This window comes from Entelurus aequoreus, linkage group LG08 (assembly GCF_033978785.1).
Source record: "Entelurus aequoreus isolate RoL-2023_Sb linkage group LG08, RoL_Eaeq_v1.1, whole genome shotgun sequence".
Taxonomy (NCBI): domain Eukaryota; kingdom Metazoa; phylum Chordata; class Actinopteri; order Syngnathiformes; family Syngnathidae; genus Entelurus; species Entelurus aequoreus.
This window is the reverse complement of record NC_084738.1, coordinates 24,638,222-24,660,677: the sequence shown is the minus strand read 5'-3', so window position 1 is coordinate 24,660,677 and position 22,456 is coordinate 24,638,222. Positions and strand designations below refer to the sequence as shown.

The following is a 22,456-nucleotide window of genomic DNA, read 5'->3' as shown; positions in this document are numbered from 1 at the left end:
ACGACCGCCGCTACCGTACTTCATCAACCGTCCTAGCGAGCCAGTAATCCACAAACCAGTAATGATCTAGTCAAAATTTGCGTGGCATCAAAACACACCTTGCTTAAATACACACCCACTTGACATGCTAATTGATCGTACTGTATTATGTGTATGACATAAAATACAAAAGGTTTGTGCACTGCTCATGAATGCTGTACATAAATATTATTTCTATCTGAATGCAATTAATAGAAACACAGTGATGTATTGTGTGGTATTTACAAGATGATGACATAACAACCGCATTGCACCTTGATATGTAAACATTGTTGACTTGTTTAAGACTTAAAAGCAGGCGTTGATAAAAGACTCCCCATGTTATGAGATGTTGCATGATATTAGTGGTGTACAATCTCTTGTGCAAATAACAATGGTGATAAAAAGTGAATTTTTTTCAAATCTTTATTTACACCAATTAGATATAGTAACAATGATTACCGGAATCCATTAAGAATATTGATATGTTAAAGATGTCTGGAAGGCTTACAAAGACTTTAAATGCATATAATATTTATAGAAAGCATAAAACAAATAGCGCCTCTAAATCACGAAAATTCACTTACCACAGGGGGTTGTGGAACGTAATCCCTGCGATAATCGAGGGAACACCACTAGATTAGTGGTTAGCATGGCTTCTCCTCTCCTCATGTCTGTATTACTTTATTCAACATGGTAAAAAAATAGATATTTGGACATTTGTCCATTGATTCTCACTCGCCCACGTCCCAATCACGATGCAACTAAGAATCGATCCCTTGTGAGTAAATTTGCTTTCCTTTATTTGTACACTATAGAAGAAGGTAAAAGTCTCTAAACACCAGAAAAAAGTGATACATTTGTTGCTAGTTGTTTTTGATAAAGAATCACTAAAATGATTGGAGAAGTCTCTAGATTTAACCTTTTTAAAAGAAAATATATGTATCATGATCGATTTAGCAAATTATATGACAATATCATATTGAACCCACCCCGGCCATTACCCCACCACACCCCCAGCCACTCCCCCACCACCACAAGTTTATTGGAAATCTGTGGGAAGCCCTGGAGGCAGTTAAAATGTTACTTCACACAGAGTGTACAGTTAATGTGTTAAGATGACCACAGTTCGGCCTCAGATAAATAAATTCATATTATAAAAGTTAACTTTAACTTTAATGAGCATAAAATATTGTTGTGAACTTTGAAAATGTTGTATTTAAAATGACTTATTCATTCAAAAGGCATTATTTAGCTCTATTTGTAACCAAAATAACCAACCCCCCAGCTTTCTATTCTACTACTACAAATAATTTCTCCTTAACATTCGACCTGGCCTTGTTAGTTTCTCTAGTGCAGGCAACTGCTCACTAACACCTTGCATATCCTTTGAGACAAAAGGTCACCCAAATTGGAGTAAGAGAAGTGGCAAACAAGCACACATGGCAACATAGACAATAAATATAAGGCAAAAATGCAAAGAAGCCACGATTTTCCTCTCAGTAGAGAAAACAAACACCTCATCCTGTATTGATCGGGCCACAGTAATGGTCATTAGTGCTATTGGGAAAGGGGTGAAAGAAAGAGTAGAGGCAGCGCTGAAGGCGGGGAAAAAAATTATTGGGATAAAGAATGATGGCAGTGAAGAAAGAAAATGAAAGGCACGGAAATAGAAGATACGGGACAAAGAGCATCAGAGGTGGATGAATTGGGGACTTCATTGTATAGATTCGTTGATAAATAGGGGCATGGCTGGTTCACTCAGTGTGATGAAGCAGAAAGGTACACATGAAGACAAGTGGATGCAAAAACCGCATAAAATAAGAAGAGGATTACTGACTGACATCTGCAGATGAAAATAAAGTGAGTGAAGAAGACAATAACACAGTAAAATTACTAGGGTTTTTTTCCTGGTTTTTAGTTGTTATTACATATTCTGAGAGACTAAGAGAACTTGAAATCCTGACAATGAGGCTAAAGATAATCAAATATGTACTGACCTTCCTCATGCATGCCTCTCCTGCTTCCTGGAGCTCATTGTTAGTAGAGTTCAGGGCCTTGAACAGGGCAGCAATGATCTTCTCTCTGGACTGTGGTAAGTAGTTGCAGGCTGCCAATGCATCTAAGTAGAGTGTAGAGGGAGAAAACAGATGATTTCTCACAAATCCCATCAGACACCATAGGTTGTGTTGGCTTAACTCACTGAGAGCAGCAATGCGGAGAGGCACCAGAGATGGAAGGCTCTTGTAACATGGCAACTTCATAAGTGCAGCATCCTCTGCCTCACACAAGTTAAGCAGCTGAAAATGAGGAACAGAAAAATAATGAAAGTTCAGATTTGATGTTAAATTTACCCAATATAAAATGCTGAAAAGCACCAACAACAACAAATGACAAAGAAGAAATGTGGTGCTGCATACCTCTGTAAAGAAGAACTTGTGCTCAATAACATTGAGGTCCATTGTAAAGAGGCGAGGCTGTAGGGTGGTGCAAAAAGTGTTAGCCTCCATCAGGCCAATCTGGGCATTTGCAGGTTGGTGTCGAAGCAGATGCTTCTTGGGGGGAACCATGTCTTGCAAAACCTGATGAGAAACACCAACATAGCAATTAACTGATGGTTTGGTTTGTCGTGCTTCTAGAGATTAGGGATGTTCCAATGAGTTTTATGCTGCTGATTCCGATTATTCGTGAGAGAGATCGGCCGATATTAATAACATCACATGTATTAGCTGTACATGTTTCAATGCATTTATGGTAAGTGCTATTGAGAGTTTAACAATATTGACGTAATATTTAAACTATTACCTTCTTTTCTTTTATTACGTACAATTGTTTGAGCAAAACAACAATCAGATTAATCATATTTTGAAATTTTGATTAATTATAATTAACTGCAGGTACTCGACTGGCATAATTAAAATTAGCTTGATAATAAGAAAATACCCCAATATTTGTATACAAATGTAGTTTTATTGTCAAAACATCATCGAGGAATGTTTTTAAATGTTTTACTTGAATGCATGTCATTTATTTGACCAAAACTTGCACTTTTATCTGAAGTTCTTTCAGGCTGTATTTCGGAGTGCAATTTGCTAGTGAGAACACCAGTCACAGTCTGGTCACTCATGCATTGATCTGATCACTGACCGTACAACAGTTAAGGCAAAAGAGCTTGTACGATCAAAATCAATTAAATCAAAGTGTGTACAGGATTAATGCCATCATTTTTTGTGATCAATTACATGAGTTAACTCCTCAAATCTGACAGCCCCAATTAGCATGTATTATGAATATACACAAACAAAGATTTTGACAAAATGTAAATATCAATCTAATCACTATAATATTGATCATATACTGATACAACCCTCGGTATGGTACAATCCATTTATGTTTCGATCCGCCCTCCTCTTACATGTCGTTTACTGACTGTGACAATGATGACGTACAAACAGCTGTTGCTGTTACATTATCCTGTCTATAGACTCTTATTAATCTACTTGTTAATTTCTGGTAATAGCTGCTTACTTTCTGCTGTAACGTGGTTCCATTTACACTTTTTAAAGCTTACTGTGCACGCATTTATTGGCGTTGTTGCCAGTCGCTTGTCAGCCGGGGTACTAAAAATAAATACAGAGTCAGCCAGAGGGCATCCACGTTTGTGATCGGAATTAAAAGGCATTAATCGGCAATGCTGATCACATACTTTATCACGAAAATCGGATGGTACTGATCAGTGGCAGATCGATTGGCACATCCCTACTAGAGATGATTAACAATTCCGCATTGTACCTCTTTGTGTGGCTCCATTATGACAGTGACGCTCTTGCCAGTCACCTGCGCAAGCACCTGCAGGGAGTGCATGGCCTGCTTGCGGACAGTTGAGTTGGGTGAAGTCACCTCTCGGACGAGGTCATGTGTTACCATGTGGAAAGACTTGTCTTGAGCAGCCTGAAGTTCTTCACTCTTTTCTTCATCCTTCAGTGGAGTAGCGCAGCGCACAAGCAACTGCTCCAGGGTGGTCTTAGCCATAGCAACAGCTCCATTTGATACCTGGGTAGAAAACATTCCAGTTCATAATGTTAAATTATTCAGAGCATGACTATACACTTTAGACTGAATCAGAGAAAGTATCACTGAAGCATTTTCATAATTCTGCTAACCTCTCCTGTGAGGTCCATCATGACAAATAACAAGGCCTTGAGAAAGGTGAGCTGGTTCTGTAGGACCCAAATGAGAGGCCATCTCTCCATCAGGAATTTGATGGACACAACGCCACCAAGTTTGGCATACCAAGCCTGCTCATAGCAACAGGCGCAGAGACGTTCCACAATGTAGGAGAACAGGGGAAGCTGACATGCCTGCAGGTGGTCAAAAAGGAAATGATTGTCATTTTTAAGCAAAAGGTTTTCTGTTCAAAACCGGCACACAGACTTACCCGTTCCTTGGAGCCGAGGATGATGCTGGCCACATCAAAGATGACAGCCAGGGATACCTCTCCTATCTTACAAAGTTCCTTCTCCTCATAAGCCATGCATATAGCGATGGCGTCAATCAGAACCAGTGGATCCATGCCCTTCGATCCATTCTCTTCACTGTGGAACATGGCCGTGCTCGGCTGACTCCCAAGCTGGTAACATGGCAGGAGGAATGGACCTACAGGAATACAAAAATACCTTTTAAATCTTACATCACACTAAAAATTATTATTGTGCACTTAGGACAACAGTTCAAAAATATATTATAACAATACAATAAAACAGTTTTTTCCTTACAAAAGTTGAAAGGAACATACTTTACATTTAGGTCTAAAAATTTAAGAAGAACGATTTTTTTTATTAAGGCTGCAGCTATCAATTATTTGATTAATTAGTAATCAAATAATATATTGATTATTTTGTGTGATTAATATAGCAATCGGATAAAATATTGTATTGCTTCAATGCATATTTTAGGGAAAATAGTTTAAATAAAATATATTTTTTGCTTGACATAACCTTCATTCTTTTCTTTTGATAAATGCACATCAACAACATTGAAATTGCAGTTTTAACATGCTTGCGTTAATAAAAAATGAAAACAAAAACTCTCAGGCGTTAGCTGCCACACAGATCATCACACCCATACACCACCGCTTTCATGTGCACTCTATTGTAGCGACCGTGACGAAACTATGTTTGTGTAAGTGAAGTTACAGCCACTTCATGCGGTCAAGAATGAATCAGTTTTGTGAAGTGAAGTGAAGTGAATTACATTTATATAGCGCTTTTTCTCAAATGACTCAAAGCGCTTTACATTGTGAAACCCAATATCTAAGTTACATTTAAACCAGTGTGTGTGGCACTGGGAGCAGGTGGGTAAAGTGTCTTGCCCAAAGACACAACGGCAGTGACTAGGATGGTGGAAGCGGGGATCGAACCTGCAACCCTCAAGTTGCAGGCACAGCCGCTCTACCACTACACTCCTTAAAGGGATTAACGGAAATTGAAGCAACAGAATATAAATCAAAGTTTTTTTTCTAATTAAATTAATTAATGAATCTTTGCAACCCTATTTTTCATTGTAATATTTACAGTGGAATTTTTTTTCTGCATTTAACCTAGGACCAAAACTGATACTGCGGTATTTTTAGTCCGAATGGCGGTATACGGTATATACCGGTATTTTAAAGTGCTTAAGGTTGTCTCAGTGTTTTACGGCTAGATAAGCAGTGTTGAGTACTCTAATTATTTGTGTTGTAAGTAGTAACGTAATGTGTTGTTTATTCTTATAAAGTAATTAAATAGTCGATACTATGTCAAAGTAATTTTCCTTAATTTTGTTCATTAATGTTACGTTTATAGCCTCACGTTTGCTTACCTAACATAATGAAAAATTGTGATTTAAATGTATATAAAAAATTATTGTGATTATTATTTTGGCCATAATTGTGTAGGCGTACTAAACGGCTTCTCCTCAAGCAAGTCAGAGCTTCTCTTCCTGTCATTCACACACTAGTGACTTGAAGAGATGCAGAAACCCACTCAGAAAGAAAGTTTCTAATTTCAAGATAATGTTGATCACAGTCGTGAGTCATCAAAGGCCCAACAGTTATATATTATAATATGATATCCTGTGCACACCTCAGTCCATTTTTTAAATGTTTTAATTTTGTCTTGAAAAATTGCTGCTCATGAACTGGTCTTAAAGGAGAGAAGTCGTCTTCTATTCAGGCCAATATGGTATGAATAAAAAAAGGGCAAAAAAAGCCTTACCACACTGCTGCGCCACTGCGACCATGGTGTAGTGGCGAATCAAGCTGGCTACAAAAGGCAGCGCACTGGGCCTCAGGTCTTTTATTACCGCCGACATGAATGCTCCAGTCAGGGCCTGTTCAAAAGTCCTGCGGGCCGGCGTGTCCTGTGCCTTGTAGCGATGCGAAATGATAACATTGGGGATCCACTTTTCTGTGAAGCTAGAGGGGATAAAAAAAACAATGAAATAGCGGATGTGAAATTAGGGAACAGCGACGAACAATGTTCTTCATTACCAGCTTGTACCTCCAGACACAGGGTGGAATATGTCATTTCATTAAGCCTAGAACACTTGCTCAAGGGCGAATTATGTTATATTATTAAACCTTTCGTAATTGAATGATGATTATTGGGATACCAGAACTGGTATCCCAATAATCACAACTTTGTGTTCCATGAGTAAACTGCAGTTATAGCTGCTTGTTTTTGTTGAGGCTAAAACATACATAACAGTAACAATATAATAAGCAGAATAATGGCATCTTCTAAACAGGGCTTTTGATTCACACTTTCCCTTGTTTGTTTGCTCTTCAGCACCTCTGCGGGTGTCCCCTGTTGGTATTTGTTATTTACAACAGCTGAAGGCCACCGAGCCGCCGTGTTATTGAGCAGCTGTTAACTCCATGCTTGAGCTTGTGTTTTATAATGCCACACGCCTGGGGTAGACCTGATGAATGGCTTCATCTAATTATTGCCATTTAAAAGGCTGCACATTGGAGAGAGGGAGGGTTTAGTGTGAGGAAAGCAAAGGGGGTGTCATTGTGGGCAAGGTGGAGGGTGTCATCATCATAATGGCATGGCTGTCAGAATGCCACAGCGATTGACCTTTTGTCAGTCACTGGCCTTAAAACACTGAGTGGCTATATTTAAAGTGACATAACCATGGGGGGGAGGGTGATGAAAGCATGAAAGAAGGAAGAAGTAAAGATAAAGATGTGAGGACCGCGCAAATCAAGATGTCTGACAGTGGAGGCAGCGGTCGCACCAACCTCCCCCCCCCCCCCCCCCCCCGATCATAACTGACACACTTCATTACCCCTATAGAACCGTGCAGACAGACACACTCGCCTGCGTGTTTAATGAGCGAAGACGGGTGAAAAGGGGCCAGAGTGTAGCGTATACAAAAGGACAGTCAATTAGCCCCTGCCCAGGATCAATGATGGTAATGTGACTAACCCACCCCACAAGAACACCCTGTCTGTTCAAAGCACGTTTTCTGGCTCAAAGGGAAGCTTGACAGATAGTTGGATGTAATTTGCAATACAATCAGTGGAACAGAGTGTGCCTGAAGTTGCGCCTTTTCAGCAAGCCTTTACTGATGATTAAAGTGGAAACTAGGACGGGTTTTAAAGCAACAAGCAGTAAAGTGATTACTGATTTTTATCTAGCATGGTGCATGTTATGCAGGTGCGGCCTTTGGGGTTGGTTGCCTGGGCTCAAGCCCCGGTTTCTGAAAAGCCCCGGATCTAAATTTTACGTTTGAATAATGTGCATTACCGGAGTCTAACAGAGAGACAGCCTCCCTCAGCCTCTCCTGAAGAAGCAGTGTTTTAGCAGCCTGCTATGATAAGTCATTGGAAGTATGCAAACATAATTAGGAAAGGTTTTTTTAAGAAAAAATATCGCAACAGATAAACAACACTAGCTGTGATCATTCAGGTCTGGTGAAGTGTTTGATGTTACTTTGCTAGTTTTCTGAATGTTATCTTACTATCAGTAAAGTTATGTACGAAAAAAGTGAATGACAGAAAGATATTACATACTGTACGTGCTATAATGCATGAAAGTAACATACGCGGGGTGCACACTTCTGGCCTGTAATTCCAAGTTGGATAAAGTTGAAATAATTTTAACAAGTTGTGACTCAAATTTCCAAGTTGCCATTAAACACACTACAGCGTGTAGGCTTGATATAGTTTTTAAAACCCCTGTGTCAGCCCGGGGACAAGCCACCGCAAATAAGTCACGCTTTAGAGCCAAAACTTGCTTAGAAAATGGCAACTGACATATAACAGTGCGATTTATGTGAAGTTCAACAAAAAATCGGACTTCCCTTATCTTTATACCGAAAATGAAGGCTACACCACACATGGGAAGAATCCAGACAAGCTTGGATAATAATACTTTTGCTTCATTAAAGCATTTTAATTAAAAGTGTAATAAGAATTTGAATGTTGAGATTCTGTGTAATTTGTTTAAAAAAAGCACAATTTTTATTTATTTTTTTGCAAATGCTACAAAAATCAATCACTCATCCAGGCTACGTCCTGGATATTCTCAATCCTAAATCCGCCCCTGATGTTACGTACAGTGCTGTTTTACAGTGTGATGTTTGCTTACTTGGGATGAGAGAGAAGCTGATAAAGAGCATGTTTGTTATCGTCCAGACTGGTCATGGCCACCAGGAAACACTTAATGACCTCCCATGCCTGTCGTCTGTAGTAAGGTTCTGTGTTGGCACTCTTCAGACAGTCCAGGGCTGTCTCTATAGCCTAGAATTGAATAGAGAGCACAATTAGAAATCTATTTAAAAACATCACCAGTGTTTCCTTTACATAGGAAGTCTCAATTGGAAAATTGCTTAAATCTCTCAAAATATCAATTTGGAATGTAATTGCAATTTGACAGCAATAGTTGTGATTGATGCGCAGGAAGTAGCAGATGTGCCATCTGGCTGCGCAAAGGTCATTGAGATCTCTATATTGTGGCTTGTAAGAGTAGTCAAAAAATGAGCAAATAATGCCATGAACAGTAGGGGTAAATGGATAATATGATTACACCTGTCAAATTTCCATTTTATAAATATAGAACATTTCCCATGAAAATTGGTAAAAATAAGGGATTTTTATTTTCATCACAAATTGCCATTAAATCAATCATATTATGCTAGATCCACTCGACGTCTATTGCACCGGTCTCCCAGGGGGGGGGAGGGGGGGGGGGAGGGGTCCCCACATCTGCGGTCCCCTCCAAGGTTTCTCATTGTCCCATTGGGTTGAGTTTTTCCTTGCCCTGATGTGGGATCTGAGCCGAGGATGTCGTTGTGGCTTGTGCAGCCCTTTGAGACACTCCTGATTTAGGGCTATATAAGTAAACATTGATTGATTGATGATTGATATAAATACATTAATAAAACATGCTCTTAAAGGGACTGGAACTCAAGTCCCTTGACTCTCAACATGGTGTCACTAACCCCTGAGCTGACATGCAATAGGTTGTTAGCGTGCCTAACATCATATAATATACAATGATATAGAATATTGATACTAAATGGCATAGGGCCCACGATTCCCATTTTGCATGAAGTGTGTATAAAATGTCAATTAATGAATGACAGGGCATTTCATATGAAATTTTTAGCACAAGCGTATTCCTCACACACACACACACACACACACACACACACACACACACACACACACACACACACACACACACACACACACACACACACACACACACACACACACACACACACACACACACACACACACACACACACACACACACACACACACACACACACACACACACACACACACACACACACACACACACACACACACACACACACACACACACACACGTCCCTGAGCTGCTACCCTTTCGTGGTGGAGGAGTTTGCGTGTCCCAATGATCCTAGGAGCTATGTTGTCCGGGGCCTCTATGCCCCTGGTAGGGTCTCCCATGACAAACAGGTCCTAGGAGAGGGACCAGACAAAGAGCAGCTTTGTCTACTTCTATGAAGAGACAAAAGCAAGAATAGAGGTTTCCCTTGCCCGGACGCTGGTCACTGTGGCCCACCTCTGGAGTCCGGCGCTTGATGGCGAGCACCTGGTGGCCGGGCCTTCCCAAATGGGGCCCGGCTGGGCACAGCACAAAGAGGCAACGTGGGTCCTCCCTTCAATGGGCTCACCACCCAATGGGAGGGGCCATACAAATTGGGTGCTATGTGAGCTGGGCGGAAGCCGAAGGCAGGGCCCTTGGTGGTCCGATCCTCGGCTACATAAGCTAGTTTTTGGGACGTGGAACGTCACCTCGCTGGGAGGGAAGGAGCCTGAGCTGGTGCGCGAGGTATAGAAGTTCCAGCTGGATCTAGTCGGTCTCACTTTGACGCGCAGCAAGGGCTCTGGAACCAGTTCTCTCGAGGGGGGCTGGACTCTCTTCCACTTTGGCGTTCTCAGCGGTGAGAGGCGAAGGGCGGGGGTGGCTATACTGCCCCGCGGCTCAGAGCCTGTACTTTGGAGTTTAACCCGGTGGACGAGAGGGTAGTTTCCCTCCGCTTCCAGATGTGGGGACGGGTCCTGACTGTTGTTTGTGATAACGCACCAAACAGCAGTTCAAAGTACCTACCCTTTTTGGAGTCCCTAGACGGAGTATTGCAGAGTACTGCAGAGTACTGCACAGTGCTCCCTCTTGCGATTCCCTTGTTTTACTGGGAGACTTCAACGATTACGTTGGCAACGACAGTGACACCTTGAGAGGCGTGACTGGGAGAAACGGCCGCCCTGATCTGAACCAGAGATGCGTTATGCTATTGGACTTTTGTGCACTTCACAGATTGTCCATAACAAACACCATGTTTAAACATAGGGGGTATATGTGCACTTGGCACCAGGACACGCTAGGCTGCAGTTTGATGATCGACTTTGTGGTTGTATCATCAATTGCAGAGGCAAAAACCCGGATTTGGGGACTCTGGAGTTCGGAGAAGCCATGAAGAACGATTTCCGAACGGCTACGAGAAGCGATTCTGGACCATAATCCGCCACCTCAGAGGGGGGAAGCGGAGGAGTTCAAGTACTTCATGGTCTTGTTCACGAGTAAAGGGAATAGTGGACTGTGAGATCGACAGGCGGATCGGTGCAGCGTCTGCAGTGTTGAGGGTGAGATAGGGTGAGAAGCTCTGTCATTCGGGAGGAGCTCAGAGTAAAACCGCTGCTCCTCCACATCGAAAGGAGCCAGAAAAGGTAGTTCGGGCATCTTGTTAGAATGCCCCCCGAACATCTCCCTGGGGAGATGTTTAGGGCGGGTACGACCAGTAGGAGACCACGGGGAAGACCCAGGACACGGTGGAGAGACTATGTCTCCCAGATGGCCTGGGAATACCTCGGGGTTCCCTGGGAAAAGTTGGACGAAGTAGCTGGGGAGAGGGAAGTCTGGGCTTCTCTGCTTAGGCTGCTGCCCCCGCAACCCGACTTCAAATAAGCGTAGATGGATGGATGGATGGTATTCCTCACAAAATCACTAGTCCTTCAGCATTAGTCCTTCTTTTGTGTTCGAACCCTGGTCAGGGTTGTTTTAGGAAGGATTAACATTTTTATTAGTTTTATTGACGTTAAAAGAGTTTTTTGCACAGGCAAAATAAAATATTGAACTATGTCTTTCCAATTAATTTCTTTTAGTACAAAACATGCATCAAATTAAATTCAAGTTTGAATAAAATGTATGAAATACCTTTCACATAAATTGTAAAAATGTGTTGTATTGTAAAAAAAAAAAAATCTGCTTAGGGCCCCTGTCCCCTGGATAAAAGTGTTCCTAGTGAGAAACCCTGTAATGTTGCGTACATTAAAATACAATTAATTCTGGGCTCTTTTACAGCGCTTGTGGTTGAGACATTTTTCAAGATGGCTCACATTTACTTCTCAGTCATTCAGGAAGCATGAGGTGTGACCAGTTATATGGTCATCTTTAGGTTAAGATAATAGGTCTCCTATTTTTCAATCTATTTACACAAAGTTTACATTTTTAACAGAAATGTCTTCGCAGTTATCTTCTTTTGTGATACCAAGTGTTCCGAGGCTTGAGTCAAATTAACAGAAAGCAAAATCTGGGGAAAAAATAGGACTGGGAGAAAGAAGGACGCTTATGAACCTGACATAGACACGTTCTCTAAAACAAAATAAACTATAAGACACACAAGCAACAAAAATGAAACATGAGGGGAAATTCAATCAAGAGCTAAAAAGAAAAAGTACATTCTAGCAAGATCTGTAACATATCACCTTACCTTAAGGCAATTTAAACTGCTCACATTAATGTCATTTGATCTCTTTGTCTAACCTAATTGCAACAGAAACTTTGTGATATGCAATTTAAACCAAGCAGTCTTCAAACCAGACGACTGAAATTTGCAGCATGTGAGTGTCGTGTGTGTGTGTGTGTGTGTGTGTGTGTGTGTGTGTGTGTGTGTGTGTGTGTGTGTGTGTGTGTGTGTGTGTGTGTGTGTGTGTGTGTGTGTGTGTGTGTGCGTGTGTGTGTGTGTGTGTGTGTAGCCTGAGCCTATAATAATCACCAGTGAGAGAAGCAGCCATTACTGCGAGAAAATAATCCTGTCATAGTGGACTATACAAGATTGATGATTACTGACTAGGGATGAAGAGGAGACGCGAGAGGTGGATTTAATTACTGCTAGCAAACACAGAGCAACACACTAGACTAAGAAAACCTGCAGAATGTTGGTACCTTCTCCATTGGTAGCTGTATTGACGCTTTGCAGTCAGTGAACTCGGCCTTGATGCTGGGCCCTTGCACCTCAGTCACCACGTAGTGCAGCCTCTGAGACTCTTTCAGCATCTTCCTGTTGCTGCCGCCAAACTTTCCCAGGACCCGGTACGCCACATGGGAGATGGTCTCAGCCGGGTTACGTAGGGTACGCCACAAAGCCTGGAGCACAGGAGAGGAAATATTTCACAATATATAAGTAGAGAAAAAAAGATGACGGTGATCTAGGTTAGTATTATCATACAAAAAAGGGGAAACATGCTTGTTTTTGTCCATATCTTACCTGCAGATATTCCCATTAACTACTTACAGGCAGATATGTTAACAAGCAGTTAAAGGTCAACTCCCTACCTGCATTAGCTCAGCCCTGACAGGCTGTATGTGGTCGTACAGGAAGTCCGGCTGCAGGTTGTCCACACACAGCTCCAAGGTGCGAAGGCCCTGGCTGACCAGAGTCTGAGAGCCATTGAGTGCAGACACCAGAGGATCCATCAGCATGGGCAAGTATGGAAGCAAGGAGCTGAGACGCACTGGCACCGTCAAGCACAACTCCACAAACAGGTCCTTCATATGCTGCTTGTGAAGGCCACTTTGCAGCATGTTCAACCCTAATGGCATAAGAAATGGAAATAATCAAGAAGGGGAAAAACACCTATGTGAGTGAGGTATGAAATATTACATTTTTTTAATATTTTACCTTGCAGCAGGTTGGGTAGAAGAGGCAGGAACTCTTGATAGAGCAGGTCATGGCTGCCCCCACCAATTGAGCGGAAAAGAGCCCGCAGAAATAGGAAGTAGTTGTAAGGCTCCTTGGCAGATTGGGCCAGTTCCATTGAGCTGTTCACAATCTTATGGAGATGTGGCTAAAAATAACAAAACAGTTTCAATACTTGTGACAACAGCGGTGAGGGTCCTTTTGGCTCATGGGACTCCGAAGGCAGCAGATAGGTACAGACAGCCCAAGCAATGTGCAGCTTTGGTGGTCGCACAAGAAAAAACCCAGACATGCAAGGAGTTTGGGGAAGCCATAGAGATCGACTTCCGGATGGCTTCAAAGCAATTCTGGACCACCATCCGCCACCTCAGGATGGAGAAGCAGTGCACGTACAACACCGTGTATGGTGAGGACGGTGTGCTGCTGACTTCAACTTGGGGTGCTGTGGATAGGTGGAGGGAATACTTTGAAGACCTCCCTAATCCCACCTACACATCTTACTATGAGGATGCAGTGCCTGGGGACTCTGTGGTGGGCTCTCCTATTTCTGGGGCTGAATTTCCCAAAAGTACTTAAAAAAGCTTCTCAATGGCAGGGCTCCAAGGGTGGATGAGATTAGGTCTTTTCAAGTGTAATGAAGAGTAGGCTCCGCCAAATAGTCAAAACCACGGGTTGAGGCAGAGCAGTGGGGTTTTCGTCCCGGTCGTGGAACTGTGGAACAGCTCTATACTCTCTGCAGGGTCCTTGAGGGTGCATGGGCGTTTACCCAACCAGTCTACATGTGCTTTGTGGATTTGGAGAAGGCAAATGACCACATCCCCCTGGAAGTCCTGAGGGGAGTGCTCAGACAGTATGGGGTATAGGACCGCCTGATTGTGGCGGTCCGCTCCCTGTATGATCAGTGTAAGAGCTAGATACGCATTGCCAGTAAGTTGGACCCGTTTCCAAAGAGGGTTGGACTTTGGCGCCGGGCGTTGGGGGGATCCGGTTTGGTGGCTGCAGGATTAGGTCTCTGCTTTTTGCAGATGACGTGGTCCTGCTGGCTTCATCTGACCACAATCTTCAGCTCTCATTGGATTGGTTTGCAGCTTAGTGTGAAACGACTGAGATGAGAATCAGCACCTCCAAATCCGAGTCCATGGTTCTCGCCCGGAAAAGGGTGAAGTGCCATCCCCGGGTTGGGGACAAGATACTGCCCCAAGTGGAGGAGTTTAAGTACCTCAGGATCTTGTTCACGAGTGAGTGAAGGGTGGATCGTGAGATCGACAGGCGGATCAGTGCGCTGTCTGCAGTGACGCCGAGCCTTTATCAGTACATCGTGGTGAAGAAGGAGCTGAGCCAGAAGGCAAATCTCTCAATTTATTTGTCGTTTTTATCCTAACTTTTGGCTATGAGCTTTGGGTTGTGACCGAATGAACAAGGTCACGGGCACAAGGAGCCAAAATGAGTCCCTAAGGGGGGCTCCCCCTTAAAGATAGGGTGAGAAGCTCGGTCATTCCCGAGCAGCTCTGAGTAAAGTCGCTGCTCCTCCACATCGAGAAGACCCAGATGAGGTGATTTGGTCATCCCCGACACCTCCCTGGTTTGTCCAACTAGTAGGGGGCCACAGGGATCACCCAGTACACGTTTGGGAGACTATAAAAAACTGTAAAACTGTGATTGATTGACAATTTGATCAACTCAAGAACCGGTAATACGGCTCATTTACAGGAAAAGTAAGCAAGCTAGTGCACTAATGGCTGGCTAGCTATCTTAAAAGCTAAGATGAACACAAGAGACAGTAACGTCTGACCCCTTTAAAAACGACATACTGGTACTCCAATCTAAATGTTCATAAATGCATTGAGCAGCTAAGATATTCAATTGTGCACTTTAAACCTACAGGCTGTGCTCTGTTTGGACACATCTCACATAAATTGAATGTGCAACACACGTTTTGCCTTGATCATTAAAATAAATACACTACAACATTTACAAATCAAAATGGAAGAAGATAAACCTGTTTAAACAAAAAAAAAGTGTGGCTCTTAGGAAAACAGAACAATATTCAACAGTTTTCTGCCAAGAGCGTGTATTTGTGTCCATCTTTGATTGATTTTAAATAACATTGGTATAAAGATTTCAGTGTGTGTGTATAAAAACTTTTTGAGCACATTCAAGAATACTGTGATAATAATAACGTGATATAACATTTTCATGTCTTTACACCCCGAGCATGCACTATTGAGGGTTACATTGAGCAAGGTTGTATTCAAGAACCCCCGGAATTATGATCATCAAGATTACAAAAGATGGTTTTTGCATGTTCTTTTTTTTGTATTATTATGAAAATTTGTTGTGTATCTTATTTCTTATTATTGAATATTTTACTTAATTATCATTTAACTTATACAACTTAAGTATTTCAATTACTAGTCTGTACAACAAGTCACAATATTCCATAAGAATAAAAAGGCTTTTCATTTTTTATGTACCTGTTCAGGCACCGTTTAAAAAAAAAAAAGTGATAATAGTATCGATTTAAATGTAAACGCTACCCTTTCCTTCAGCTCACCTTAAGCATCTGTTCGTTCTCAGCAGCAAACAGAGATACTGATCCAAACACCAGTTTGAAGAGCTTGAGATATAAATTGGAGAGTTCAACATTGGATCCCATCTCTGGAAGTCTTTCAAGAAGATACTCCACTAAGATGGTGGCAAATAGAGCCGATGTTGACAAGTTGGCCAAGAATGAGTTGGCCACAATCTGAGAAACAAGTTAAAGAATCCAAGTCATTGTTGAAAGTGTTATTAAATGGCACATATAATAATATATATTATCTTTAATTGCATGATGTACCTGTAACGCGTAGTTCTTGGAGATCCTCTCCACCATGTACGGAACTGTAGTTTGAAAAATCTCCTTGAACGTGAGAGGATTCATCATTGTGAAGACCCCAGCAAAGTGCTCCAGAACCTCCTTCTCCTCCTTCATGCGTACTGTCTGGCAGTTGGCCACTCTGATGTATGTCTGCTGGTTATTGGCAACCTGCACCTATTGACAAGACATGACAGCCTTTGACAATAATTTGACTTGATTTTAAGGTATATTTTCATTTCATATTAACATATACCAAGAAGTACAGCATTAACGTGGATATAAAACAGCTATGAAGACAAACCCCTTTTTAAGACCTGTTTCCGTATATTTTTAAAAGAATACATTCTACATAAATATGAAAGTTTTTATCAAATATTTATTAATAGCTTATCACATTATGAATGAATGTTTTTTACTACTTAAATGTTACCAGTTTTAACTGTGGGGTTATTTGGCTATTATTTGTATGGCTTTTAATTTATTTTAGGTGTCTTGGATGTACTTTGGTGCCTTTTGTGAGTTCTATGTTATTGTTTATTAATCTGTGCAGCACTTTGGTCCCCTGTGGTTGCTTTAAAGTGCTTTAAAAATACTGCTACAGTGCTCACACTTGTCTCAAAATACTGCTCAAAAAAATTATACAGTGGTACCTCAACTTAAGAGTGCCCTAACTTATTTTTAAAAGTTGTTTGAGATTACAGCTGCCTAATTGTTATGCTTTAAGTTGAAAGCAAAAATTTTAATTACAATCATCCCCATCATTAGCAGAGTTGACATTGACAGTGAACCCCGTAAGATTCGACCAATACATCTGGTCTTACTCGCTGGCATTAGTTTATTGCTAGAGATGGACATAACTTTGTTTCTCCGACCATGAGAAGGACGGAAGTGATTATGAATTACAGGGCTGAAAAGAAGAGGTGGATGATATTCATTGAATTAAAAAAATAAATAATTGAAAACATGACCAAGCAATTTTGAATCATTGCTAGTCTGCACAATACTGTAGCGGAACAAGTTTAACACCAGCCAAGAGTGTTAAAATAATATCTAAACGGCGGACATTTATCCATGAAAATATGGAGAAGCAGCAGGAAGGAAATATCGTAGAAGTCCACTTTCCAAGGTAAATGCTGTACATTATTACATTAGTTCACAAAACCACTGTGGTCGTTTTTATTACATTATCTTCTATTGTTTTATACAATGCTTCTTATCTAAAAGTTTATTTTTCTTTTTATAATGCATTTTACATGTTAAAATTGTGGTGTTTTGGGAGGGGCAAGTACCAATTAAATTGATTTAAATTAATTTCATTGGGAGGCATTGATTTGAGATACAAGTGTTTTGAGGTAAGAATTCCATCACAGAACCAATTTGTAAGTTGTACTACTCTCTTAACTGCTTCTATGTTGTTTCCTTATTTGCACTGCTGTGTGTGAGTGACAGGAAGAAATGCAATTATTTGCCTGGGGAGGAGTTATTTGGTGCCCCCACTTGTATGAATCTATAGACTCCATATATAAGATGATCATTTCTTAAGCCTTTTTTTTCCCCAGAGAAACAACATCTTTTATTCGGATCAATACGGTATTTAAAACAAAGTCAACGTTGAGAGGTTCTCTCATGGTACCTGATAAATGTCCAAGGCCTGCATGGCATATTTGACCAACTTGATGTAGATCTGTGTCTCTTTTGGCTGGAGCTGCTTGTTAGGAATGAACTGAGCCTCTGTTAAACAATAGCATGATTAATTATTGTTCATTTATTGAATGTCCAACACATTTCTGTCTGTCCTCTCACCTCCGGGAGCTTTGCAGGAAGTGATGCCCCATGTGATGGTCTTTACTCCGCACACCAGAGTCTTGACTAAGCTGCGGCAGTCTGACACCTGAAACGTCTGCTTGTCCTCTTTGTCACTTGACCGGTCGAAAGAGGTTGCAGGGGGCTGAGGGGTGCTAGTAACGGGTGTGGGAGGGGCAGGAGGCGGAATGGCAGGGGTGGTGGAAGGAGTGGGTGTGGCTGGTACTCCTGGTAGCCCCCCTGGCTCCACCACGCCCATCTCCGACTGGGGTTTGCACTTCTTGAAGATGGAGACTAGCTGGTAGCGTGCTATGGTGTGGAATTTCAGCACAAACACCTGATGGCCACAAAAACAGCAGAAAAGAGCTCAACATCTCTGCATCACTTTGCAACTGAAAATTATCTACCTCCAGCATCCTCATGAGAATGTCTCGGCCATTGCCATTCTCCTGCTCGGACTTTGAGCGAATGCAGTCCACCAGATTGAGCAACAGCTTGCAGGACATTGTCTGAATATTGCTCGGAAGAGATTCATCGTCGATGTTCTTGGCAAACAGCTGCACAGCTAAAGATAAATCCGTCAAAGGCAGGTTCTGACGAACATGGTGGACCAAGTCTGCGAGTGTGCTGTAGGCCAATGGTCTGGATAAGAAGATACAGAAGATGAAGACAGAAAGAGATTATTGAAATTGTATTGAACCGGATATAAGACCCCGAAAAAGTCTGAAAAAGAGGGGCTGTATTGTATTTAATGCTGTAAAGCGATTTAAAAAAAACGGAACAATTAATTAGATTAAGTCTCCCGGCCGGCATGGGAACGCCGCAGGATCCCCTGGGAGAAGCTGGATGAAGTGGCTGGGCTTCTCTGCTTAGGCTGCTGCCCCCATAACCCGACCTCGGATAACGGAAAGAAGATGGATGGATGGAGAGATTAATTGATTACGATCTGTGGTCAATCTAATTAATCTCATTTTATTCTCAAATAAAATGCTTAGAAAAGTCTTTATTTTGAGTTATTTTTATTTAAATTAATTATATTATTGTGGCAGATCCCAAAAATGTTGTTTATAACCAAAAAAGGTGGCCTTATAACTCTCTATGTTATAAGGCTATATGTACTCTGCAGAAACTCTGCAGACAATATCAAAGATTAGAAGATATGAGATTGCATGGAATTTTTTTCTGTCGAAGCACAACTACATTTAGCCGGAATGTGCTTTATTAAAGCACATTATTTTCTGCCTTTCGTGGGTCATAGAGAATTATGTGACAGGCCAGATCTGACCCCAAACCTTAAGTATGACACCTGCGATACATAATATTCCAAAAACTAAACCAGAAATAACCTAAAACAGACCAACCACAAAACATAAGAGTGCAATTTAAACATACAAAAGTCAGAAAAGTAGAATAGGGCCGTTATAAAGTGATGACATGCAGAAGAAGAGCAAGAATTTGAGCTAAAAATTACTGATATTGAAAGTCCTCACCAGGTCTTCCCTGCTTTGTTTCCTCTGCAGTGCTAATTTGAAATGACAGTTTTATAAGTGAAGTGGTGGGAGAGTGGCGGGTCAAAGAGGTTTGGAAATCAACCTGCAGGGAAATCTGCCCTCAGGAGATGTGGATGAACATGACAAGTTGACAGGGCGATCTCAGATTTGGCCAGCCTCCCTGAGAGGGGCCTAATTAACATGCAAACAGCCACTTGTCTGAGCAATCACCCACCAATGTAGATGGAGGTGACACTTAAAAGATCAAATGATTGTGACATACAAAAAAAGCAGTAACATAAACACACAAACTGCTTAGCCCAGAATTGTTTATACAATTGCCAAGACCGTGGAAAAAGACTAAGTAGGCATGTTAAAACTATAAATGGAAAAACAAGTTTTTTACTCCCCATTTAAAATTATTATATAGGAAAAACACTAAATTGGCCCTAGTGTGTGAATGTGAGTGTTAATGTTGTCTGTCTATCTGTGTTGGCCCTGCGATGAGGTGGCGACTTGTCCAGGGTGTACCCCGCCTTCCGCCTGAATGCAGCTGAGATAGGCTCCAGCGCCCCCCGCGGCCCCGAAAGGGACAAGCGGTAGAAAATGGATGGATGGATTTTCAAAAGCACGTGTCAAACTTCAGGCCCAGCATTTGAAAATCAACGTGCATCCATGGCAAATTTCAACAAAGAAGGAGCCTCAAACTAACCTCAACAACAGCCTCTATATAATGATTATTTATACACCGTGTGTATTGTAATTAACTACAGAGGCCACAGTGGTAATAATAAGATGCAGTGCACTAATCATTCTTACAAGGAGTGTCAGATCAAAAGTAGCAATGCATAAACTGCAATTGGCTAAAAATGACACCACTTTACCTATGTAGTTTAACTTTAACTTAACTATATAACATATTTAAGAAGCATGATAATGCAGTCAAAAGTGATAATTTTACCAACAACAACAACATATAATTTGTTCACATAAAACACATTAACCAGCTGTAAGCCATAAAAAGCAACCACAGACGACTTGAACATAACACCTCTGTCATTAATATTATGATATATTCAATCAGCGCACTTACACGGACTCAAGGAAACAACGCCTATAGGGGATCATTTAAAAAATCCTATTCAGCACACGATCTTAAAGAGGTCATGTTATGATGTTTTTACTACATTTAAAACACTCCCTTATGGTCTACATAACATGTAATGGGGGTGCTTTGGTCCAAGTTTGCATAGATGATGTTTAAGATACCATCTTCTGTGTCTCTTCAAAATGTTTTGTTTTGTGAGCGGTCTTCTTTACGTGCCAAAGCCCTCCTCCAGGCCAAGCCCCCTTCGACTCCATTCCGTCGGCCATGTTTTCGTTCTAGCGCTTCCATATCAGGTCTACTGACAGCTATTAGTTAAAATTATTGATCTACTTTTTATTAGAAATGGCAACAGCGAAGGATTTTAGCATGCATGTGCATGTACGAGCCAGAGTGCCCTAGAACAAGAGGATAAAGAGAAAGAAGGAACTTTTTGACTACAGCTGGGTAAAATGGTTCTGCTGCCACACTTCCATAGTTTGGATTTAAATTTTCAGGGGTTAAGGGGATCCCAAATACACAAAAACAGGTAAGAACAGGAGTAGGAGTTTTGTCCACTTGCCTGATAGAGTTTGACACCGGAGCTTAACTATATTCCCAAAGAGAGAAAATGGACAGCAAATCCAGGCCAAAGAAATGCGAAGAAAATATAATGACCACACGGAGAAAATCCTTTATGATTGGTTGGTGTTCGTAGCATTAAGGACTGGCCACTTAGAGACAAGAGAAGGTGGGTCATCGAAACCAGGAAGCAAAATCATAACAGACACGCGCTCATGTTACATGACGACAAGGCAGTCAAAGACAGAGGGACGACTAAAAAAACAAAAAATGGCAGAGGAATTCTCTTCCGTAGATTCGATTTTTCCTTTAGTGATGAAGACGACATCCACAAAAATGCATGTTCTTGGCCACATTTTGACAAATGTATGCGTTTAGAGAAAAACAATGCCCGAAACCTTAGTTTTTAATTGTTTAAACCAAACCCTAACATAAAACTAAACTGCTCTCTTCATCCAAAACATCCAACACAAATTTAGGAACACACATTAAGGTGAGTTGAGTTTATGAAAAGTTTTACTGAACATAACCATTACCAAATGTTCCCAAAAAACACACGTCATTGTTTTTTTGTCAAGATATAGATAAACCGTATTTTTCGGACTATAAGTCGCAGTTTTTTTTATAGTTTGGCTGGGGGTGCGACTTATACTCAGGAGCAATGTTCCCTCTAATTTTTCATGCTCCATGCACTGGCACAGAAAATCTATGGGGCGATAGTCATTTGGTGATAGCGCTACATAGATTTTGGTGTCATCGGCATAGCAATGATGGTCAATGTTATTATTTTGCATGATTTGTCCTAGTGGGAGCATATAGATGTTAAATAAAGTCGGCCCCAAGATTGAACCTTGGGGGACTCCACACGTTACTTTGGTTGGTTCTGATACAAAGTCACCAATGGAAACAAAATAGTTCCTATCTTGTAGATATGACTTGAACCAGCTTAAAACTGTGGTCGACAGTGTCAAATGCAGCACTGAGGTCCAAAAGCATTAATACTGAAGTTTTGCAAGAGTCTGTGTTTAGACGGATGTCATTTATAACTTTGTGCTATGAAGAGGTTGAAATCCTGACTGGAAGTTGTTGTGGCAGCCAGTAGAA

At 41.3% G+C, this 22,456-nt stretch overlaps 1 protein-coding gene across 2 annotated transcripts in view; it reads right to left on the bottom strand.

Moving 5' to 3' along the window:
• trrap (transformation/transcription domain-associated protein) overlaps positions 1-22,456 on the bottom strand; it is a 157,327-nt gene that overhangs the window by 114,419 nt on the left and 20,452 nt on the right. For both annotated transcript variants that reach the window (XM_062056086.1, XM_062056088.1), the window contains exons 14-29: positions 18,604-18,838; positions 18,197-18,533; positions 18,027-18,124; positions 16,373-16,567; positions 16,088-16,279; positions 13,516-13,681; positions 13,170-13,426; positions 12,780-12,980; positions 8,652-8,803; positions 6,273-6,472; positions 4,457-4,674; positions 4,182-4,379; positions 3,811-4,071; positions 2,439-2,600; positions 2,222-2,318; positions 2,019-2,140 (exon numbers count right to left, since the gene is read on the bottom strand). In XM_062056086.1, the coding sequence (XP_061912070.1) occupies positions 2,019-2,140; positions 2,222-2,318; positions 2,439-2,600; positions 3,811-4,071; positions 4,182-4,379; positions 4,457-4,674; positions 6,273-6,472; positions 8,652-8,803; positions 12,780-12,980; positions 13,170-13,426; positions 13,516-13,681; positions 16,088-16,279; positions 16,373-16,567; positions 18,027-18,124; positions 18,197-18,533; positions 18,604-18,838 (3,091 nt within the window). The remainder of the gene's footprint in view (positions 1-2,018; positions 2,141-2,221; positions 2,319-2,438; positions 2,601-3,810; positions 4,072-4,181; positions 4,380-4,456; positions 4,675-6,272; positions 6,473-8,651; positions 8,804-12,779; positions 12,981-13,169; positions 13,427-13,515; positions 13,682-16,087; positions 16,280-16,372; positions 16,568-18,026; positions 18,125-18,196; positions 18,534-18,603; positions 18,839-22,456) is intronic.